Here is a 24710-nt window from a genome sequence, read left to right as displayed (position 1 = left end):
GGGGTTAACATGACCAAAAATAAAAGAAAGAAACCATTGTGTCAATGAGCAAGGGTGGCTAAAATCCTGAAGGGAAACAAACCAATTCAATAAACTTGATTTAGTTCTTATTTTATACAGCATGCTGAGCTCCATTGAACAGCACTTTGCATAGTCATGTTGTAATTGTCCTCCTATAACAAGCAGAAGCATAAATAAAAGGAAGCGTGAATAAGGAATACAGGGAAAGGAGATGTTTGCCAGTGAATGGATGGCACGAAAGCAAACTTTTTTTTCCTTCTTGTTCTGGACTGGTTGATTTTATACTAAACTCTCACTGCTGGTTTTAAACACTGCACCAGCTCATGCTTGGGGCTTGGATGACATTGGAAGGAACTAGATCCAGGGCCTGATAATGAATCCAACTCATACAGGAAGAGCTTTGTATGAATAGCTAAAATGTACAACTTCAGAATAATCCCCTGAACCTAAAATATTAAACTGGTCATCGCTTGCTTTGAGAACAATTAACACCTTATATTACATGTTTACATGAACATAGTATTAAGAATGTATGCACTTCACAATTCTAAGTTTCAGATCCAAGACAATTCCACATATTGAAGAACTAATGTAAATTTACCGTGCCTCACTTGCATGGTAATGTCACACTTTTACCATGGTTAACCATGTTGTTTTCACTATGCTTTTCATTAATATATTGAGCTTTACTAGACTATGACAATATGACGCATGCATTTTCAGTCTGGCGTAGTTAAGCCTAGTGAATGCCTAGAAAAAGTACTGTATGCATTGCAGTGAAAGTAAGTGGAGCAGGAACATCATGGTAAAAGTGTGCAATTAACACCAAACTGACAAGAGTAAACCTTCATTAAAAGAATAGAGGAGGATTTGCATAACTAATAAATCCTCTTCTTGATGTGGTTTATCATGACATCTGTCCAATGTATGTATTCTGAGACAGTGTTTGCACATGAGCAAATGGCAAGTGCTGTCAACAACGCTTAGTTCTTCAATTTGGACATGACCTTCTTGCTTGCTTTTAGTTATGTAATCTCACTGGAGTAAAACCATCATAACGAGTCCGCTATTCAGCTGCTCACAATCCATTTTCTACAAATCGTAAAGAAACAAGCTGTGTCATCCTTGTTATTTGTAGAAAATAAGAGCAGAGGGGACCCTTTGGCTCATCTTGTGTGCTGGGTTTCCAGAATCTAGTCTTCTTTATTCTTTCTTATTATTCAAACACCAAATATGTGAATAGATTCTTCAATAAACATGTACCCTGCAGATTTCAACAATGATTTAGTTGAACACTACGGATGCTTTCAAGCACAAAAAAGGTTAAAGAGAGACCTTCCCCAGTTATCTGATTCCTAGCAAACAGTCTATTTTACAGCAGTGAGAGGCAATGACAGGGCTAATAAAGGGCCTTCTGCGAGCAGCAGTATTCATTATGTGACACCCTGAGCAGTGGTTACCTCCCCAAGCGCTGGAGGACGAGGGAGCCGCCGCTGCAGCTGCCCCAGCTGGCTGTGCGGAAGAGAAATCAGGCTGCAGATCCAGGAGGTCATTGGACAGCTTAGACGCACTGAGGGCAGAAAATGAGGACTCATTATTTTACGCATCAGAGAAAAATCAAGAATTCAGAAAACACATTCCTCCGTAAATGTGTTGCGTTCATCATATGCAGCACATTTGCACTGACGGAGCGACACACACCATGAACTGAATCCACCACATTATGCAGACCACTCATGCACACTTGTACACCTCAGACACCATACTTCACACGTAATTCAAAGCTGTGCCATGGCTGATAAAGACTTGGTTATATTTTTTACCGGTTAAGTCCGCAAAAAGGAAATATTCACTTATGAAAAATCAGCTCCAATAAATGGTTAATGGTGTCATACATTTCTTTTAGTATGACTTTGCTTTTTGTGGTTCATTTTCATGATCAAAAGGCAAAATAACATGAAAGATATCCTTATGATTTCATTTTTATCATCAAGAGATTCTCCATGCTTAAAGATACATGCAGTGCTGGTCTGTATTTTCAAGGTGGATGTATGCAGATCGATTAAATCAATCAATCAAACATGTGCCACAGTATCCCCTGCTGAGACTCCAATTGGTATCTGACACGTTTGTACTCTTTATACCTGTAGGCCACACACTAGTATATGATTGATTTTCTAACATAGGATTTGTGAAGTGATTCATCAGTTGTTTTTTTTCATTATCAGATAATCTATTACAAAATGAATATTCTCTATGACATTTAGTCCACATTTCAATTCCGACAAACACTATATTTCTGAACCCAGCGTGGCTCTTTAATGAGACTTTCACTATGCACACCATGTTCAGCCAAGGTGAACCTACGCTCTGAGTCACTATTCTACAACCATTTGAGCCTCACTTTGATGCTCCTGCTGCTGATGGGGAGGAGAAGAGATCGACCACACCAGCTGCGTCGGCAGACTTAGCTGGAGTGGATGGCGGGGATGTGGTAGTTGGAGATCCCTGGAATATAAAGATAATTCAATTAATATCTTCTGATTAATATTAATTAATAATATATATTTAAGTATTTTTTGTTCCAGCTTCCCTGTCATGTAGAGAGTGCTAATTCTGTACAATTCGAATTCCTAGCTCTTCTGGCAGATCAGTTTCCTTAGCTCATAGGGTTGTATATTCCTCATTAATCACCCTCCAGTTACAACCAGTACTGGCACTGCCTTTTGTATTTCAACAAATTAGTCGAAAGGTCAAAGCAAATTTGTACAGGATTGACAAGAAAATGGGCACCGCAGGAAACCACCTTTAAATCCTGTGTTGATTTCCCACAAGTACTGGACTAATGGTCACACAAGCACACTAATAAGACTGCATTCAGAAAGCTAAACATCTGTGAGGAGATACAGATGACAAGTAAGATTACTCAAATGTAATGGTGTTAAAAAAAAAAACAAATTATGTACAGGCTTGTTTATGTGAATTATGGGGCATTACAGTGTCACTGTACTCTGTTGGCTGTCTTCCATAATAAAATACTATGCATCCATTTTAATTTAAAAGGTGATGTATTGCCAAATTAATACTTTCAGAGTACATAAACAAGTACATCAACAAAAGTGTTAACTTAAGTAGTGTCAAATAAGTTTTTGATCTAATTTAGTGAAAATTGTGGTTTTCCTAATCAAAGCAGTGGTTCTAAAAGAAAACAATATCTCAGTGGACTACAATGTTTTTCTAAGTTCTTTGGTTTTTGGTCACACAAATTTAGCTTTATGAACCTCAGTGATGTATTCACCTGTAATTATGGCAAGTTGCAATACTATTCATTTTAAATTCCAAAAAAATAATGAAAAGGGAAAGGCATAAAAACTGTTTACTCACCTTACCGGGAGACCTACAAAAATAAGATGTATACATAAATGTATGATTAAAGGTTTTTGAAACATGCTTTCAGCAAATACACGACAAAATACAGCATTTCATATAACCAAATAACTAGTGCTATATCTCCTTTACTAATACTGAAGTGTTCATTAGTCATATTATTGCTCGAGTCTCATAAATTCCACACAAAGTCCACACAAGGGAATGGCAGGGGCTGGGGGGATTACAACACTGATTAAATATAATTGGATTTTTTGTTTTTAAGAATTAGTCAGACACTCATAACACCACACACCATATGAAACTACACACCTCTTCAGGTTTTGTGCTGTACTCTGACATTGTGAATGTAGCTCATAAGATTTAACAACATGCATTTATATAATTCATTGTAAGTACTTAAGTATTTAGTCAGGGTGAAGAAGTATTTATAATCATATCAAGTGTGAGGGAATGAACCACAAAATTAAACCGATATCCACATGGTGGGCATTATGATAGACATCTTACTCTAAGCAACATTCACTTCATATTACTTACCCCTCACTGCATAATCCATGAAAGGAGGAAACAAAAGAATGGTGGAAGTTAGCAGTCTCACTGAGCAGAGGTACTCAGGGTCAAAGGTCATGTGTGTATTGTACGTAAAGAGTTTTCAGCAGAATAAATACAGAATTCATATCTACTCTATCTGCAAATTAAAACCTATATCTGTATCATCTGTATCTATGTTCTTATCCACCAGGTTATTGTGATGATTTACATTTAAAAAAAATAAAAACACCTCCCGGAATCTGTCTGAAATAAGATTAAAGGGCCTGAGCCAGTTTTTGTCAAAGCAAGGAGACTATCCCTTTTCATGATAAGTATTTCAGAAAACTGGGACCTTGCAGAAGAGAAAGAACTTCACTCAGATAATATCTGTCTGTTTAATGAGTCAAGTAAAGAGGCCTGCTTCTCCATAGCCTCTCATTAGTGAATAACCATCAATACAGTATTACACTGCAGGGTCTTAGGGGTCAAAAGCTTGGATAAAGTCTGCCAATTTTATAGAGCATGGAGTGTAAAATCACAGCACTCTCTATTTAACTCACCTTTGGCAGCAATGGATAATGACATTGTTCTCTACTGCACACATCTACTAGTCATCTGTTATGACTACTTATTAATTATTAATCATTTGGTATGTGCTAATGTGAAAGTAAACTGACGTAGTCGATTTCATCATCGAATACCCATGTAACCGTAATATTTAAAAAGGAAAATGTATAAACTGCAGGTGGAGGTTACTTTATTGTAAATTCCAGTAAAGTACTGAATATGGTAAGTAAACATTAAATAACAGGTTTATAAATGTACAGCATTTTTATACACAAATAAGATCACATTAAGTATTTGGTATCAACAAGAAAAACAATTAAAAATAGAGAATGAAAGAGTAGCCTTAATTTTGGTATTTTCTCAACTTAAACCTGATCGTTAAATATGGTACATATGAGCAAAGGGATTAAATGCCACCTACTTGTTTCCTCCCTTTTTGCCTTCCAGTGTGTTCAAGTGCTGCTCTAAGGTCTCGAGGAGACTGCTGGGAGCCTAAAAGTCATGGAAACAATGGTCTATGTTAATGGAGGCTTAGTCTTCTTGAAGAAATGTGTGTGTGCGGGGAATGCAACTGGAAGAAAACAACATGTCAGCTCAACCTTTTGCCACCATTACTGTCAGGGTGCAGACACAGCACATGCCCATGCTTGCTATTGAAACCTCGTCTACACAGCACCACACTGTCAAAGATGCAACCTCATGCTCTCCAGGCATTACAAAGCACAGCAAGCTGGACATTTGTCAGACTCTAAAGATGGCAGAGCACATTTCAGCTTTTGGAGGCTTGTTTGCTTGTTGATTTTGCTTTTATTTTTGGTGTCCGTTTCAATTCTAGAGTTTTATGTATTCTTGAAAGAGGGATTAAGATCCCAAGGCATAAGGTTGAGCTGACCATTGAAAAATTGCCATAGGAACAAAATCCCTTTCTATTTCAAATACAAAAATAAAAACATCCCATGTAAAGAAAAAATATTATTGACCATGTACCATAAAAAAAGCTCCCAAGTTCTTAGGGTCCACTAACAATATGATTGATTCAACAATGGCGTTACTATTCAGTAAATGTATATACATATATTAATATTAAATATTTTCTAATATAAGATATGGAATCAGAATTTTGTACATTTGAAACATGAAGATAAACCCTTAAGACTGCAACTGGTAATAACTTGTATTTTATTTTCTGGAAGTATTATGCAAGTTGGTTATGAAATATTCAAATATTAATAATTTTCAGATATTTCATGCATTCAATATGATTTCAGTTCACTAATATGAGTTATAAAACACAAAAGGATGGATTCAATTTGTGTAGCCAAAAGAAGAGGGTACATCATTATGACACACAGGAATGTGACAAATTGCTGAATGCAATTATATCCCTCATATGCTTATAATATATCATACAATTCTATAGTACCCAATACAGTATGATTCAAATGTCTGACCCTGTCTGAATAAATCAGGTACCTCATCAGGTTCGGTGTTTGATGCTTCATGAAGTCTTTAGGACATTTTTGTCAGCATCACTACAATCATAATTCCCAAACAATATCAGATTCAGATATTGGTCAATATTGTTTTTGGCTTGAAAAGTTAATAACCTTTGCACACCTAGTTCACACTGTTTTATGCAACAAACAGGTTAAACTTAAACAACTTTCAGAAGAATGGGCTGTCACTGGACACAATCAGACAGGAGAGTAGAGTGACAATTAAAGACAGGGGCAATTAGGACACATTGCTTTATATCAAAATAGACATTCTGTAAAGAGTCAGAAAGAGCTGGACGGGAAAACAATTACACACCGAGTATTAAGATGCTGGAAAAGTTAGATAATGCTTAAAAAGAACCCATTTGGTGTTATCTTTAGTAATGATGAATCATATCTTTCATTTTCTAGTAAAATGTTTTGTAGAATATCATAATAATAAGATCCTACTGCAAAAATCATATTTGAATTGCTTTGTGGCAAAAAAAGAATATCATTAAAGAAAAAAAATGTCAGTTTTCACACAAAATAAAAAACTTGCTGCATTTAACTAACATTGACATTGGGTATTCTGTGATTAGAACAAAATGTGACACTTAAATGGAAACATAATCTGAAGACTCTTTAAAGTCTAGACCAATTGTGTATTGGAGGGAAAGGCCAATACCCCAGCATCGGTAAACCATCCTCATATTCTATGTCTTACTATTTAAATCCTTTAAATAAACTAATGCATACTACATATGAATAGTGATAAAACATATATTACAAGAGGGGAAGTAAATGACCCAGTGAATCTTTGAAGGAAAATCCACTGGGCTTGTATCAACAGCAAGTCAAACAATATTTAAAAACAGCAAGTGAACAAAACACGCACTTCAGATTTCAGATTAATTCCCACACTGAGGTCTAGAGAATAACTAGCACTTCAAACAAAGGTTACCGGTTCATCAGCGTTACAGTCTTTAAAGGGAGAATTTTCACTGTCGGAATCTTTTAGATCGACAATGATTCCTGGGTGCAATACCTGAAGTTTAACAGGTTAAAGAAAGACAAAAAATAAAAATAAACCAGTGAAGCAGGAATGGGAAAAAGACTCCCACTACGCAGCAGTTTCAGACATTTCAGGTTTTACAAGCAAGAGACACTGTTGTTGGACAATTCCTACTTGTTTCCTTAAGTAAAACGGACAGACTTAAAATAATTTTGAAGAGACTGCTTTGCTGCTTCATCGGCCAATTGTAACAAGAACATTACAGACCATAAACACTGGTGAATCAGCTGCTAAGAAATGCATGTCTTATGTCCCTCCCTGTATAAAGCAGTGATCTGCTGGAGGAATAAAAACTAAACAACCACCATTTGCCACAGTTATATGATTCACGGTTCATGCCTTCAGCAATAAGTTGGTCCCCGCTGTACTCGCTGATAAATGCTACAGGGGATTTACATCTTTCTGTTCTGGTTTGTCTTTCCGATAGTCTTTCTAGAGACCAATAGAGATAGAGCAGGTACAGAAAGGGTAAGCGGTCTGTCTGTTAAATATTCATCCCAAATACATACTCCTGCTTTTAAAAAATGTAAAAGGAATTGACTGTGTAGTGCAGATTGTGTTTAGCACATGGCAGCTGATATTGTTCATACTGACCATAATGTTTATTGCATGTGGATGTCCCAGAAGAATCACTTAATTGAAAAAAAAAAAGGTTTGGAAGGGAAAAAAGAAAAGAAAAACTAACTCATTTAACTGGATTTGAATAAGCTTAAAGCTGAAATGCTCAATATTATGCTAATAATAGGAATTAATGTTCATTGGGTTTACGACCCTTTTCTAGAACAGAAAGAAGATCAATGAGGGAGCACAGTCACACAAAAAGAAGAGAAGAGGGAGTAGCCTACTTGTTGCAGACAACTGCCAGGAAATTAAAATATACCACAGCAAATGTGCCTTTAAAGTATTATGCTAATTTATCATTATTATTATTAGGTAATTTAGCAGCCTTGTCCAAGGCAATTGTTTGGAAACAGTGACCTATAATGATCAACAATATCACTATCAAAAAATAATCCACACGGTACAGAGAAAAATATTAAGAATAAAAAATAGATCAAATGAAGGTATGAGAGAAGATCACAGCGGTCTATAAATGCAATCTAATCAGATTTGAATCCCAATCTCCCACGCCACAATGCAGCAAAAGGCCCAGGCCTCTTAGCGAGGCTCAAGATCGCTACAGTACTTTTGGTGACTCAATGTTTTGGGTTTACATGAAAGCTGACTTTATGGGGAAGAGAATGACTGGATAAACTGGTGTCCTCAGCATCTCAGTTGTTAACTCTGAATACGATTTGAATTTGCTTCCTAAAACAGTAAACCATATCCAAACAATTTCATTCAACCTACGAGTGCTAATGACAACACAACAGCAAGAAATGTGATCTGTCTGAGAAAGCAACACATTCCTAAATTGCCCACACAAACAGATGAAAACAGTACAGGGGGGTTACTAAAACTATTTCAATAATGATTTCTTCAGTTTGGCATCTAACCAATGTTTTGAAACAAAATGAAAACCAGTGGGAACAAAATTTGACATGAAACCAGTGAGTCAGCATTTGACCAGACCTCTGCTAACCTGAAACTGTGGAATGAATAATGCATTACCCCTCTCTGCTCAAATAAACCCACTGCAACAAATTTCAAGATAGCAAACCTTTTTTAATAATTATCGTTATTGTTTTTTTCTAGATGAGATCTGCAATGTAAAGTGTAAAAACATTCAAATCCTTATACCCCACCATACAGCTCAATTTCACAAGGAGAAATTGATTTCATTTCAGCTGATTAGGCCTACATATTCAGAAAGCTTAAGTGCTTTCAAGCTGAGATGTATAATTATGATGTGGCCTTCTAATATCTAAATAGAGTTGGTATTAAAAACGACCTTTGTCTTATAATTTGCCAAATATATATTATACGTCTAATTAATTAAATAACAATATAAATCAGTAAAATACCCCCAAAATACTTTGATCCTTTTCCTTGCTGATGACCATTTTTTCATTTTTAACCCTGACTTTCTTATGCAAACAGTAAACTGGAAACATGCACAGTCACCTCTGGCATTTCCTATTTTTAGCATCTGCTTTAAGTTTTGATTAAGCAAATGGTCTTGCTTGTAGTGTAACCCATTAGTGCATGCTTTAATGCAAATTATCAGACTGTTCCATCTGTGAGGATTTTTACTGTAGCAATACAGCTTCCACAATATTAAAATGCTCAATGTTTATATGCCGAGGGCATGGTCTCGTCCAATTTATGGTCACAAATAACCTGCCTGATGTGTGCAGGTTGAGTTGAGAACTGGCTGAGAAGTAATTTCAATGCCCATCAATTGTATTTAGAGTTTGTTTTTAACATTATGGAAACTCTATATTTATATTCCAGTGGACTAAGATACAATTGCGGAAAAAAAACACAATTCATTTCTGGCCCAGATCTGATTAAATAAAAAATATCCAGCAAGTGTTTAACGTAGATCACTTTCTAATTAAGATCAGGAAAAAAAATCATTAGTCAGATCCAAGTCCACTAAAGAAGAAAATATCTGGTGCATTTTATGATTGGATTGTAAACCAAGGTGGTTGTTTCCTTTGCTTTCTTAAAAGCAGTATGCACTACTCACACTCTCAATCTTTGGGATCATTCTGCATCTCTGCAAGTGAGAAGAGAAGGGGCATTTCGTCTGTCATTAACTAGAAGGAAAGTGCTAACTAAGGCTGGAAGTGCATGGTGGACGGAATGGCGCCATGTGAATCCTTGACCTGCACATGCACCTCCTCAGCATGGAAAGATGGTGCCGTATGAGGTTTGAACTGACGATCTGGGCTGTACATGTATTGTTGGGGCAGCAAAGCATAAAATAGTGAGTTTTCTGAAAGCTGTAAGTAAGCCACAGATTCACGTTACCATGTTAAAAATAAAAACGTCCATGCAATGCTAGTACATGTACTTATGTACAGCGTGTGTCTCCGCATGTTGGAAATATATTACGATGAAATATAAATTAAATAGAAAACTTACATATGTGAGGTCAGGAATGTCACCCTTATCAATTCCTACTTGCTGCATGATAAATCAGAAGGGAGAAAAAGGTATCAAAACAAGACAAAAATAAATTAGTCATCACAAATATACCATACACCTCAATATCATTTTTAAATCTGCTGCTATACTAGGTGATGAAGGGCTCATTCATCCATAGCGTTTTCTTGGAACCTTCTGTCACTTAAGGCAAGTTTTACTTTTTCTAACCGAAGGGCTTGCTATTATCTATACATTTTGTAAGAATACACAACTAAGAATGTCCAATTTGTTCAATTGTATTAAATAGAGGCAATACTATTTCAGTTGTTATGAACACTACAAATGCTGTCGTCATCTCTTACCTCAGCTACTTTGAGGAATTCGGACACCCTTGTCATTCTTGTCAGGAATCTCTTGTATATTTCCAGTGCTTCCTTACATTGTCCCTTTTTCATTTCAAAGAACTTTTCTAAAAATAAGGAAGAGAAACAAATAATTAAATCTCCAGGTTTTGTACTGAATGTATTACTGTAATAATTGTTTGGTCAACCCAAAAATATTTGCTACTTTTTCAAATCCAGACATTTTAGTAAACAAGGTTATATAATGGTACAAAATAGGCTTTGTGTACTGAGAACTCTAATTGGATTTGGGATAAAAATTGAAAAGCTTTCTTGAAGTCATTGTTACAAAAATGCATTTGCTAAAATCATCTTTATGCAAAATTAGAATAAATGAAAGTCAAATCTTCAGAAAAACAAACAGAGCAGATATTTGATCATAAGCATCAAGGGGGAAAGGATACTTTGTTTGAATTTAAGGGCATAGCATTTTATCTAGTTACTGATTTAAAATAAATAATGACATGAAAACACCTGCCTAATAAATTAATGATCCCATCATTGTAACAAGCAAATAACTTAATAAGATCCTTAAAAAGTAGCAGAAACCCAGCATTGATTACGCCATTAGTCAGTTCATTGGGATGGACCTGTTGTAGAGAAAGACAGAAGTGCATTAGTAACAAAAACTAATTACAGAAAATCACTGACTGCTTTAGTGTACTATTCAGATCATTAACTGAATACTCAAATGTAACTGCTCTGAGAGCGCAGGACTGAAAATAATTACACTGAATGGATGGAAGCAATTTTCTTCTACCTCTATCTAATTTAACTTTATTGTTACACTCATAAATATAAATTAAAACAAAGTCAATTTCACACATTGCACATGTAAATCCTTTTACTAGAATGGCATAAACATATATTCATGTAAAAAGTGAGCTGAAATCCTCAGACCCAACTCTATACTCTATACTTTTCTTGCTTCAGAAAAGATCTGTGTCATCCACATTTCAGATCATATATTAAGAACTGGAGAGAAATGTATGGGACAGGGCTCTACAAATGTAATATGCTTCTGCTTATCTAACTCTACTACAGGGAAAGAAAAGAGCCATATTTTTTTACTAGGTGTATAAAAGATACGCAGTCACTCTCAAAGACAATCAACCCTGTTTTTTCACAGCTGTATACAGCTTGTTTACATACTACATACTATATATAAATCCACTTTCACTATTGTGTGACGTTTTTTATTGTCTTCACCTAAAATGGATTACAGAAGCCTTCCTAATTTATGTTGTACTTACATCAAATTCTAGTAGTGCATCAATCTGTCCTTGTAATATTGGCATGCCTTTTAAAAGCTTATCCGGAGTCATGGTCCTCATCACACCATCAGCGCTGAAATACAAACAAGACATATAAAAAATGTCCAAAAAAAGAGGCCTCGGAAAATAATAAGCTGTTATGGTTTGGCCTAATGTTTTTTTTTCAGCTAGAAGAATCTGCTGAACTTAGCTTAATCACCTAACCATAAACTGGACTTTATAGTTGAGCCACTTTGGGCAATTTTAAGAGACAAGCAATGAAAAGTAAACATAACAGACTACAAATCCCTCTGCCTAATGAAATACCTGAAGGGTTAATTTACAAGGAGGTATGGAATTCCGTTTGACTGCTTGACCATTTGCTAATCAGGAAACATTTTCTTCTACTTCAGATCAAGATATCAGATGATTATCTCTGCTTTTTAACTAAAAAAACAGAGGAACTTAATGATTTTTAATACCATTTTAAAACTAGTTTAATAGACAAATGCACCTAAGAAACATCCCAACAAAATGTTTACCTTTACCACAATTAAAATATTCCACAGTACTAAGGGTAATAAACTTGTCAATCATCTACAATTAACTATAGCTAAAAATGTTGTTTGTCTGCTTAAACCAGAAGCCAACAAATTATAAAATTAAAGCTGGAAATGTGCCATGAAGAGAAAGAGGGGAAAATTATTGTGTATGTGTATGCTGTGCAGTTTGAGCTTCAGGGGTGTAAGAAATCCAGTTTGTCGCAATACACTTTGTAGTACTGCTGGGTTTTCCAAGTTTCTTACACCATTAGCTACTCTGTAAATACTACAGAAAAATAGCCTTTAAAATCCTAGTGGCTGTGTCTTTAATATAAAGAGCATAGGTAAATGAAAATACTAAAATCAGAGGGGGGGAGATAAAGCACACAGAATATAGCCTGTAACTAAAATGGTGCAGAATAAAAGAAGTCCTATTTTCCTTCCTGCCTTCCTGAATGCCTTTGCTAATTGTTTCCTCTGGATAAACTGGGAGGCTACGTCAGAAAAGAGTATTCATTATTTGGTTATTTACTAAATACACAAAGAAGTTCACATGCTGACATAGATCTAATGGGAATGATGAACTGGCAACCACCCGAATTAACCAGGTTAAATGTAAATACATTTAGAAAATCTTTCCTTCTGTGTACTTTCTGCAGACATGTTTTAACTCTGGTTCAATCGAATTACCTGGCTCAATACAAAATTAAAAACAGATATAGGCATCTGCAAGATATGGATCTCGGCCTTCCTAGAAATTCACATCATCAAAGATATAGTACTGGATTTTATCTATGAAAGATTATATTGGAAAAGCCCCTTGCAGAATCAGTTTCCCTCTCACTTTGGGTTTACACACACTGGTGGTGAGAGAAGCGGTTCTAGGTGTTTACTGACTTTACTGAGCTATTGACAAGCCATAGAAGACAAGTAATGCTGGGGTCACACTACATGATTTCTACAATCCGACATGATTTTGATAACGGTGGGCTCAGTCAGCTCAGCTCTCGTTGGCTGCTGATTACGTTACCCTCCACAATCAGTGCCGATCAAGTCGTAAATATTAAACATGTTTAATAAAATCGTAGGGGCTCCGACAAGCCTACGATTGTATCGGAGGGCAAGCGATGGCATCGCAGCCCGTCTCACACTGCACATCCATCGGCAGCGGGGACGCGCCCTGACCATGCTGCTTGTCGTGACGATCAGTGCCGATTTGTCATGAGGGCCAAATCGGGCTCAAACTGGGCTTAAAATCATGTAGTGTGACCCCAGCATAAGTTGATTCTAATATTAGCAGTGAACCCATATCTGGCAGAGCAGCACTAGCTGTTAATCGTCTCAATTGCGTTAAACTTAAATTGTTTTTCTAATTGTTCTTGTAATAATTATGAATAGACTGACTGTTCAGTAGTGAATTACCTTCTTCCTACTCAAGAACCCTGACAGATTGTAATATTACACAATTATGGAGATTTTTGCCAGGCTCAGGGTGTAAAATAGTGCAATTTCACATTTCTACAGATAGTATTTAACAGTATTAATAACAATTCATCAGCATTACAACCAATATAAATGTATTATGTAATTTGTAATAATGCTGACTGTAAACATAGAAACAACATAAATGTCAGTGATTACCCTAAAGCTGTTTTGAATGTATGGCTTGCTCATCTTTAATAGTAAACAAGTGAGAGTAATTCCAAATATTACTTTGCATTTGCATTTCCTATGATACAATTAATACAAAATCGCTAAAACTAAAAAACACTCTAGAAGCTACTATATGGTTAAGAACTATGAGCTTAAAACAGAAATACACTTTATTGTGATACACAAACCTAATTCGATATAATAAAAAAGAAAAGGAAAGCAGTAATGCATGGTACACAACATCAACTTTTATAACGGCTGCCAGCTACATTTGCCGTGGAGTGAAAACTTTGCTCTCAAGTACCCTTTTTTTACTCTGCCAAAGTCAAATGCCATCTGTCGGTATGAAAAGGCCTTCTCATTCAGATATCTGCTGTAGCGTCTGATGAATGTCGACATATCATAGCCTGAAAGAAAACCAAATCAAATATTACATTAAACCAAAGAACCTGTATATGTATCTGCAGCTTTTATGAGACCCAATGTGTACATTATTGATTTGGAATACACTGATCCAAGCTCATTGTAAATATGCTTTAATGACGATCATCTCATTTTGATCCAATCATGAAGCTATTTTCTGTTTTTAAAGTTTGAATTTATTTATGCATAATAGTTTTGCTTACACTTTCTCTAGCAATTGTAAATTCAGAAAATCTTTAGCTTCAGTTTCATGCAGCTGGGCCTAGCATGGGTGCCAAAGTAATAAATAAACAGAACATTTGCATAATAGGACAGGAATCAAGTCCGAACTCAAGTAATGAAGAAACATAGGTTAGGTTAGTTTGCAGAGAATGATTATTTTCAGAGATTATACATTTATTAGATTTATATATATTTTCCTAAAACTGCAAGAGATATAATATGAAAGTTTGATTTCAAAGACATGCTGGGTTGGCTAACACAACTCCATGAAAAACACTGTATAAATAAAGATGTAGATACCATAAACCACTTACCATGAGACCCACTTTTGTCCAAAAAATTACTGAGGTTAAACAGTGTGTTCCTAGAAGCCAAATACTGGATAAATCTCTGCAAAAGAGAAACAAGAGAAACAATAAAAATGTTTGAAATAATAAAACAGTTCCTCAAGTATTCAAATAATAATTATATTAAGGAAATTCCACACATGAGCATATAAATGAAGAGTTATCATGTCATAATACACCGATCAGCCATAACATTATGACCACTGACAGGTGAAGTGAATAACACTGATAATCTCGTTATCATGGCACCTGTCAGTGGGTGGGATATATTAGGCAGCAAGTGGACATTTTGTCCTCAAAGTTGATGTGTTAGAAGCAGGAAAAATGGGCAAGCGTAAGAATCTGAGTGACTTTGACAAGGGCCAAATTGTGATGGCTAGACGACTGGGTCAGAGCATCTCCAAAACTGCAGCTCTTGTGGGGTGTTCCCGGTCTCCAGTGGTCAGTACCTATCAAAAGTGGTCCAAGGAAGGAAAAGCGGTGAACCGCCGACAGGTTCATGGGCGGCCAAGGCTCATTGATGCACGTGGGGAGTGAAGGCTGGCCCGTGTGGTCCGATCCAACAGACAAGCTACTGTAGCTCAAATTGCTTAAAAGGTTATTGCTGGTTCTGATAGAAAGGTGTCAGAACACACAGTGCATCGCAGTTTGTTGCATATGGGGCTGTGTAGCCGCAGACCAGTCAGGGTCCCCTTGCTGACCCCTGTCCACTGCCGAAAACGTCTACAATGGGCACGTTAGCACCAGAACTGTACCACGGAGCAATGGAAGAAGGTGGCCTGGTCTGATGAATCATGAGTTCAAAGTGTTGATCTGCTGCTAACGTCTTGGTGCCAGATACCACAGCACGGTGTATCGGTGTATGTCTAGGCTTTCGTAAGGGCTGTGGCATAGTTAGTCTGGTTTAATGTGGTTCCCTCAGTTTTATTTATTTTTAAATGCTACCTCAGTTGGACTGAATTTGGCCAAAGTATAACATTATATGTCTGATTAAATTTTATTTAATTAATAAATCCCAGACTGGAGAACTTGTCTACAGGAGCTGTCTAGAGGATAATGGTGTCCAAGACTGCAGGCATTAGCTAACTGATTTTTAAAACATATTAATGTACAACATATGCTGTAGTAATGTTATGTTTCATGTTATCATTTAAGGAGGGTTGTAATTAAAAGTATAATCATTTCCCCATTATAGAAAATCAAATGTAATTACTTTTGTAAAGGCCATGGTTAGCTTCAACTTTAATCATGCTGATGTTAAGAGGCTCTAATAGGTGCATTTACACTGCCATTTCTGATCCGGATCAAATGTATCGGTAGCATTTGATCAGAATCAGAAATGGCAGTGTAAACTGATCGGATCAAATGTTCCTGAAGGGAGATGGTACAGATCCAGTTCAAAATGCATTGGTAGTGTTTGATCCTGGCAGTGTAAACTGGCTCAAGTTCCGGCATGCACTGTGGTGACGTTTGTTTTACAGACAGGTGGGCAGACACAAAAGTATAAATATAGATTTCCTCATAGAAATCAGAAAATATACTATAATCTTGCATTCACAATCCTCTAATCCTTGTGCAACTAAATCATTTCAGATTTAGTAGCCTAAGCTATATTTTACACACTTATAGATTATTTTATATTAAGTTATAGATATATGTTATTTATTTATTATTCTTACAAAGTCGATTGAAAATTGCTCTGCTAAGCCATGTTCTGATAGGTTTAAAGTATAGGCGATAGCAGAATGGTTATCAATTGAAATAATCAAAGGAAATGAATACTGTGACAGCATTCATAGATATTATTTTCCAGTCGGTGTGCAACTAGAATTAATCATCATTTATTATACAGTCCAGTGATCAATGTGTTTGAAAGCAAATGGTTTAAATATAACCGTTTAAATTAAAGCAATAAAAAAAAACATATTTGAGTCTCCCATTTCATTAACACTAAGATACAATTTATAGCAATAGTGATACAATCTGCTGAAAGGTTTGTTGTGACAGTGAATTTTTAAATCATTTCAGGGGATTATATCCTTCAGTCCAGTACACTGCAGTATATCTTATTTTTTCATAGTACTGTTTTACCAGTTTTAATATGCAATTATTTTATACTTATATTATGTATTATTTATTTATTAGCAGAAGCCCTTATCTAGGTCTTATAAATGCATCACACTGAAGGGAGAACAGATACAGAATACTATTAAACAGGTCTATGGCAATACTGGAACATAATAACAGAGCTCCATTTTCCTTAAAACCAAACCTTAAACTGATGAGCAAATAAATGAGATTTAAAACCGAAAAAAATAGAAAGCCATCTGAAAAGCCTCCATAATAATAGCAAGAACATTAGACAGTAAGTCATTACATTACATTTTTAATGGCTTGACCAAAGCATTCAAAATACTTGCATTATTCAAAGGAGATAAGTAACATACTAAATAATTATGCAAATCAGTAACCCATTACATGACTGATTTATGAGGCAAATGGCATCCCTGTTTCACAACATGACAAATCTAGGACACATACTTTTGTTAGCAGAATGCAAAGTTGCCTAATCTCTAAGACTAAAAAATTGGGTCACTTTATATTTCTTTCAAAGTGTTTAAAAAATAGGCCTACATCATGTATCCCATGTTTGCACCTTTCAAATATAAATGAAGTGGTGTGGTTAAATAAATAATGTTTTTTTAAAATATTTTTGTTATTAACTTATTTTGTCCCTTTTGAAAATCATAGGGATGCTCAATCCCACATCCAATTATGCAAGCTTTCAAATAGAAATACTTCTGCTTAGAATCATGAATTAAATCAGTCAAAAAAATCAAACTTGAAATGTCTCTGTATTGCTTATATCTGTATTTTGTGCTGTTCGATGCAAAAATGACATGCTCTATATAACACTCAATGAAACTTGAAAAAAGTCAAAAGTCAAATGCCACTAGCAAGTTCTTAGAGCCTTGAAGCTGTCACAGCAAAACCAATTCCATTAAAAACAAATGAATAGATAATGTTCTATATACCTTTTTACACGTTAGCTTAATGAATATTTTGATTGAAATATTCTCACTTAACAGCAAGGATCTACTATCATTAACCTCACATATGCCAGGAAGGCACTTTAGCGATCATACTGCATCAATGACACAGAATAAATCCTACTTGATCCAACATTGAGCATAGATCTGTCTATCTATCAACATATTATGTTGCTTTAAAAAATTTGCAGAGCGTACACATTAACCCATTTTTACCTGTATAGTAAAAGTTCACGTTACCCAGAATCTCTCATTCTGCTAGTGACATGGTAACACCCCTTTCATCTATGCCAGGACAACCTTGGTCATTTCCTAAAAATATTTATAAAAAACTATTTATTCAAAACAGCATGTGGTCTGATCTAGAAAAAGCCTAATATGAAATCACCACATGGGAGAACACTTTACATGGCTCTTATTGATTGCCTGATAGATATTCTGCACAGACCATCTGCGTTTCAAAAATACATTTGTGACAACAGACCAACTCCAGGACAAGACATGGCATTTGTTAGGGCCATAGACATGTCTTGAGTGGTACAAAAACAGAGAACTTGAAACTACATGACAGGTGTTTCAAGTTTCCTGCAGATAAGTGGACTTCTGCCGGGTCGGCAGCCCTGCTAGATGCCATGATAAAACAAGTGAGCCAGTACCTCGATTGTCAAGAAGCAAGAGATGAGCTGTTCTTGGCATAAGTTACAAAAGCTGACAGAATGGTAGAGAACATTGAGTCGCACAGAAAAGCAGCTTAGTATGGAGTTGGTCTTGCTGTATGACCTATAACATAAATATAGAGTTGTACCAAACCTCCTTTGATATGACAGACAGAAGGAAAGCCCTTTACAGTCATCATAATTGATCATTTTTAGAGCTCACACCACATCATTTAGAATTCTTGGCTTCTGACCAAGACATAAAATGAACAAAGACAAGTGTACTATGCAGTCTTGTTCAATGAGCCGGTGAATGCGTCACTTCCACAAGGCAGAACCATACCAGAGATTTAGTCAGGATTGAGGGAAGTCACAGTGCAATGCATTGCTGCCTTTATTATTGGGAATAATGATGAGAGACGCATAGCCTCATTAACTAGAGGATAAAACAGGAATGTTTCAGAAGTGTTCGCTGTATTGTCACCAACTGTAAAAATGTTTCCCAAACTGTCCTGCCCCCTGCCTCCAAGACTGCAGATTTGTGATCCAACTAGCATACTGTAATATATTTTAAAGTCCAGAACTATATTGCCTTACAATTGTGTATAAGACACTAGCATGTCCTTATTTCTTTTTAAATATAATATTTGATTGAAGTCTGTCACTTCAATGTTTCCAGTAAGATTATGTATACATCCAAGGCCTACATTCTGCAGAGTACTACTTAAACATTTTTACAGGAGAAAAATATGATTTGGCTTTAAGACAAACACAGGCTTGAGGCTGAAAATCCTAAATCAACAGCAGAAAAAATACCATATCTTTCTTATTTTGCCATTAGCATCCATTAATGGCAACTCCATTCAACTGTAATATCTATACTTAGAATATGTTTCATTACAGCACTTGGTAAATACAGGAATATATACTTTACACATTTTTTATTGGGCCATTCTTTTTCTCCATACATTTTATTTTATCCACCTTTCTGATTTGAGTGTAATGGACTGCAACTGAACTACAAGTTATAACTGTCTGTGATATTTGTGTTATTTTTTTTAACAGCTGGAAATTGTTGGAAAAATTGGCTAAATCCGATGTGGACTTTAAGCATCCATCCATGGAACTATTCAACCACTTCATGCAGTACAGGGTCATGGTGACTCAAAGCCCAACCCAGCAGACACAGGGCGCAAGGCAGGGTATGCCCTGGACACGACGCCAATCCATCGCAGGCAATTTAGTGAAGCCTATCAATCCATGCAGCATGTCTTTTTGACGTATAAGGAAACTGGAGCACGAAAACCAATGAGGCCATGGGGAGAACATCTACATGCCACATGGGAATAGTACCTTTGTCCCAGGAGCTGTGAGGCAGCGTCAATAAACACTGCGCCTCCATGCTCCCCCATCCATATTCGTGTATTCGGTGATTAAAAAGTAAAAATATACTTAATGACTCTATGACTATATGCACTTACAAATGTCAAATCAATAAATATGGTAATAAAATGCTGAAATCAAATTCCTTCAAACTGGCCGCACAGCATTAAAAAAGTTTCCATGGATTCATATTATTCTGGGTGAGTAAGCAATCAGGCTGAAATGCCAAAATACCAAAGTATCCCTTTAACCTCAAAAAACATCTGTTATGACAACATGTAAAAAGCCTTCCCACAGCTGCTTACCTCATTGCCATGGACCATCAGGTGATGTGTGGTGACCAGGGCTTTGAAAACCACCACCCAGCTGCTGTTTGTCGCCCTCTCAAACAGTGTGTCGGCCATCTGGGGGATATTCACATTGGTCTCATTGGTTGCCTGGATCAAGTCTGAAAAATGAAATACAAATGAGCTGGGGAAGAAATATTGAATTATCCTTGCCATCTTAAACTAGAACAATCTGTGTATCTCATTTTTTCATGGTAAAAGGTGTGATAAGGAGTTCATCTAGCAGTTTGATAACCCTTTCACACAATGAAAGGCAAGACTAAAACTTCACCAGTAATATAAACTCAGGACAATATGAAAATACCATACTATTGAATAAAAAGCAAAAGCTCCACCATGTTGCATTCAATGTGTTTAATTTCCTCAAGCTCGGTTTCCAAGTATAATATTTTTACTGAATGCTTAATAACAGATTCAGTGGAGGTTGGATATAACTAATATTTTCAGGACATTATTTATGACTGACCTACACCATGTCAAAGCTTAATGTTCAAATAAAGCATTTGCACACATCCCAATTTGTGAAAACGACTATTCTCATCCAGTCAAAATGACTGGCTCTAAGTCATGATGGGAAGATTTAGTGTTTACAGTAAATGACAAGTATTTCCTTGAAGACAAAGAATTATGTTGTGGCCTTCTGTATTTTATCTCTTGAAAAAGACCACAGACTGCATTCACATTGCTGACATAGGTTAAATGAATGAAAACAACAACTTCAAGTGCATGTCAGTATTCAAAAATATATAATTAGGTTTCTTTTAATCAATTTTCCTAACATCCTGCTGTTCAAATATTAAGCAGGGTTACAAACACCATTTCCAAATTTGCAAGACCACACATCAGAAAGAAAATGCAGACTGCCGTTTAATTTAAAGTTATCTGACTTAAAATATTATATAATAGAATAATGCTGGCTTAAATCCAAATAAACAAAACCTTAAAATCTGAAGCTGAAGGGAATTATGAACTTTAAATCTGGATGTAAAGTCAAATGTATTGCTGAATAGGACTAATATAGTTGTACTTGTCAATAGGATAGAAAATAGTTAAGGTCTCGAAAGAAATAACTACAATTAATTAACAATTAGAAAACTTGAGAGAAATCCCCCAGGTGATGAATTTCCCCCAGTGTTGCTGTTCAGGACGATGTGGCCTCCAACAGTGAAATAGTGAGTCCTTTACATTGCTGGATCAGGTTCCTCAGTAGAATACTCTTTAATTTTAAATAATTGATGCATCCCTAAAAACTGCAGCTTCCATTAAGAAGGTTCACTACCCAGCAGAAGTAACGTACATTGTCTCTATAGCAATTTGAAAGGCCTAGGATTCTACCATATCTCAGTTAAATTGTTTGTCCTATAACTAATGTCCTATTATAGGATGTATCTGTGGAAAAGTAGTGTTTTATTGTTATCTTCAAACTAAAAGCAACTCATCACTATAGAACAGAACTACATGTTGTAGCTATACTGCTGTAGCATGATCAAAATTAGGCCTGTTTAGAATATGTAATTGATAACATGATACAGTATACAGTGAGGGAAAAAAGTATTTGATCCCCTGCTGATTTTGTACTTTTGCCCACTGAAAAAATGATCAGTCTACAATTTTAATGGTAGGTGTATTTTAACAGTGAGAGACAGAATAACAGCAAAAGAATCCAGAAAAACGCATTTCAAAAAAGTTATACATTGATTTGCATGTTAATGAGGGAAATAAGTATTTGATCCCCTATCAATCAACAAGATTTCTAGCTCCCAGGTGTCTTTTATACAGGTAACGAGCTGAGATTAGGAGCACTCTCTTAAAGGGAGTGCTCCTAATCTCAGCTCGTTACCTGTATAAAAGACACCTGTCCACAGAAGCAATCAATCAATCAGATTCCAAACTCTCCACCATGGCCAAGACCAAAGAGCTGTCCAAGGATGTCAGGGACAAGATTGTAGACCTACACAAGGCTGGAATGGGCTACAAGACCATCGCCAAGCAGCTTGGTGAGAAGGTGACAACAGTTGGTGCGATTATTCGCAAATGGAAGAAACACAAAATAACTGTCAGTCTCCCTCAGTCTGGGGCTCCATGCAAGATCTCACCTTGTGGAGTTTCAATGATCATGAGAACGGTGAGGAATCAGCCCAGAACTACACGGGAGGATCTTGTTAATGATCTCAAGGCAGCTGGGATCATAGTCACCAAGAAAACAATTGGTAACACACTACACCGTGAAGGACTGAAATCCTGCAGCGGCCGCAAGGTCCCCCTGCTCAAGAAAGCACATGTACAGGCCCGTCTGAAGTTTGCCAACATCTGAATGATTCAGAGGAGAACTGGGTGAAAGTGTTGTGGTCAGATGAGACCAAAATCAAGCTCTTTGGCATCAACTCAACTCGCCGTGTTTGGAGGAGGAGGAATGACCCCAAGAACATCATCCCCACCGTCAAACATGGAGGTGGAAACATTATGCTTTGGGGGTGTTTTTCAGCTAAGGGGACAGGACAAATCCACCGCATCAAAGGGACAATGGACGGGGCCATGTACAGTCAAATCTTGCGTGGGAACCTCCTTCCCTCACCCAGGGCATTGAAAATGGGTCGTGGATGGGTATTCCAGCATGACAATGACCCAAACCCACAGCCAAGGCAACAAAGGAGTGGCTCAAGAAGAAGCACATTAAGGTCCTGGAGTGGCCAAGCCAGTCTCCAGACCTTAATCCCATAGAAAATCTGTGGAGGGAACTGAAGGTTCCAGTTGCCAAACGTCAGCCTCGAAACCTTAATGACTTAGAGAGGATCTGCAAAGAGGAGTGGGACAAAATCCCTCCTGAGATGTGTGCAAACCTGGTGGCCAACTACAAGAAACGTCTGACCTCTGTGATTGCCAGCAAGGGTTTTGCCACCAAGTACCAAGTCGAAGGGGTTAAATACTTATTTCCCTCATTAACATGAAAATCAATGTATAACTTTTTTGAAATGCATTTTTCTGGATTTTTTTGTTGTTATTCTGTCTCTCACTGTTAAAATACACCTACCATTAAAATGATAGACTGATCATTTCTTTGTCAGTGGGCAAACGTACAAAATCAGCAGGGGATCAAATACTTTTTTCCCCCCACTGTACCTATTCAGTTATCAAATATGCCATAAATCACTGTTATATTTTAAAGCAGAAAATGGCGTCGATCAAACTAGTAATATGCTTGAAAGATGTATTTTGCTGCATAATTTTCTTTGGCAGACAACTGATTAGCAAGGCAATTGATACATTACAGGTTATAATGCTTCTTATATACAATGGCGTTTCCATTGGGGTGGCCAAGTGGGGACACAGGGCTATTTTAGGGGGGTGCCATCCTTATTTCATCAACGCCATGGGGGGATGTGCTAACGATGTTTCGTTCACGCTAGTTGGGTGCTGACGGTGCACAACGCATTTGTTCTCCAGTCGTAAAGGGGGGCAACTGGGGGGGCCAGCCTCTTTTCCCCCCTAAACTCGCCCCGCCTATATAAGATTAAAGTCTGGTGTACTTTCTAAAGTCAAATTATTTTCTGTAGACAAAACTAAATAAAAAAAATGACAAAATGGAATTCCAACTGCACATCTGCAACCTTTCATATTGGATTTATGTCAAAATAACTAAGAAGCTTTTGCTTGCCTGTGGTACTGAGTCTCTCTCTTTCAAATAAACACATTACACCAGATAGGAATACAGAAAATGCAGATACAGTTATTCTCATAAGTCAATAGTGTTTTCTGGTGTATCACTGTAATAAAAAGAACTCTGATATATTTGCAAGTAGTGCGCAATCTTTTGTCCATGATTACATTCCAGGTGTTTTAATTGTAAATAAGCAATAAGTTTAGCCATGCTAGTCGAAAAATATACCTTTTTGTTCTAAAATGGCCAGAGTTATTTATATGTATATCTTGGATTGAGAATACCGTGTATGCCCACTCTGTGATGTAGGTGATGACAGGCTCACTAAACTACCCTTTTCTTCATTGCTCATCCAGTCCACGATACAATGAAAAGCTTTTCGCTCTATTTCAGGGGATTTGGCAGTGAAGTAATGGCAATTTCAGACATTCATTTTATATCTCAGCATTTCCTGTTTAGATCAATATGAGATCTCATGGAAGACAGGCGTTTGAGCCTGCATCTGTTCTGCTGTAGATGCACTGTAGCGAAATACACTCAAGGTCATTCGGCTGTCAAAGGGAGACAGGCTTCTAGCTGTGCAACTCTGATATATTTTATATATATTTGCAGTTTACTGGGCATTGATTTGGATACATCATGTTTTATTTCTTCAGTGTCCCCATAATCAGAGCACTAACCTT

General features: G+C 36.6%; 1 protein-coding gene across 1 annotated transcript in view; it reads right to left on the bottom strand.

The window, feature by feature from the left end:
- snap91a (synaptosome associated protein 91a) overlaps nucleotides 1-24710 on the bottom strand; it is a 61249-nt gene that overhangs the window by 21168 nt on the left and 15371 nt on the right. Inside the window, 10 exon segments of the mRNA XM_066702389.1 lie at nucleotides 1482-1591; nucleotides 2426-2529; nucleotides 4927-5001; nucleotides 10090-10131; nucleotides 10455-10561; nucleotides 10972-11083; nucleotides 11747-11840; nucleotides 14246-14348; nucleotides 14901-14976; nucleotides 20328-20470. Coding sequence (XP_066558486.1) covers nucleotides 1482-1591; nucleotides 2426-2529; nucleotides 4927-5001; nucleotides 10090-10131; nucleotides 10455-10561; nucleotides 10972-11083; nucleotides 11747-11840; nucleotides 14246-14348; nucleotides 14901-14976; nucleotides 20328-20470 — 966 coding nt within the window.

Source organism: Amia ocellicauda, chromosome 1 (genome assembly GCF_036373705.1).
Source record: "Amia ocellicauda isolate fAmiCal2 chromosome 1, fAmiCal2.hap1, whole genome shotgun sequence".
NCBI lineage: Eukaryota > Metazoa > Chordata > Actinopteri > Amiiformes > Amiidae > Amia > Amia ocellicauda.
Note: the sequence above shows the minus strand (reverse complement) of the source record. Positions and strands in the feature narration are given on the sequence as shown.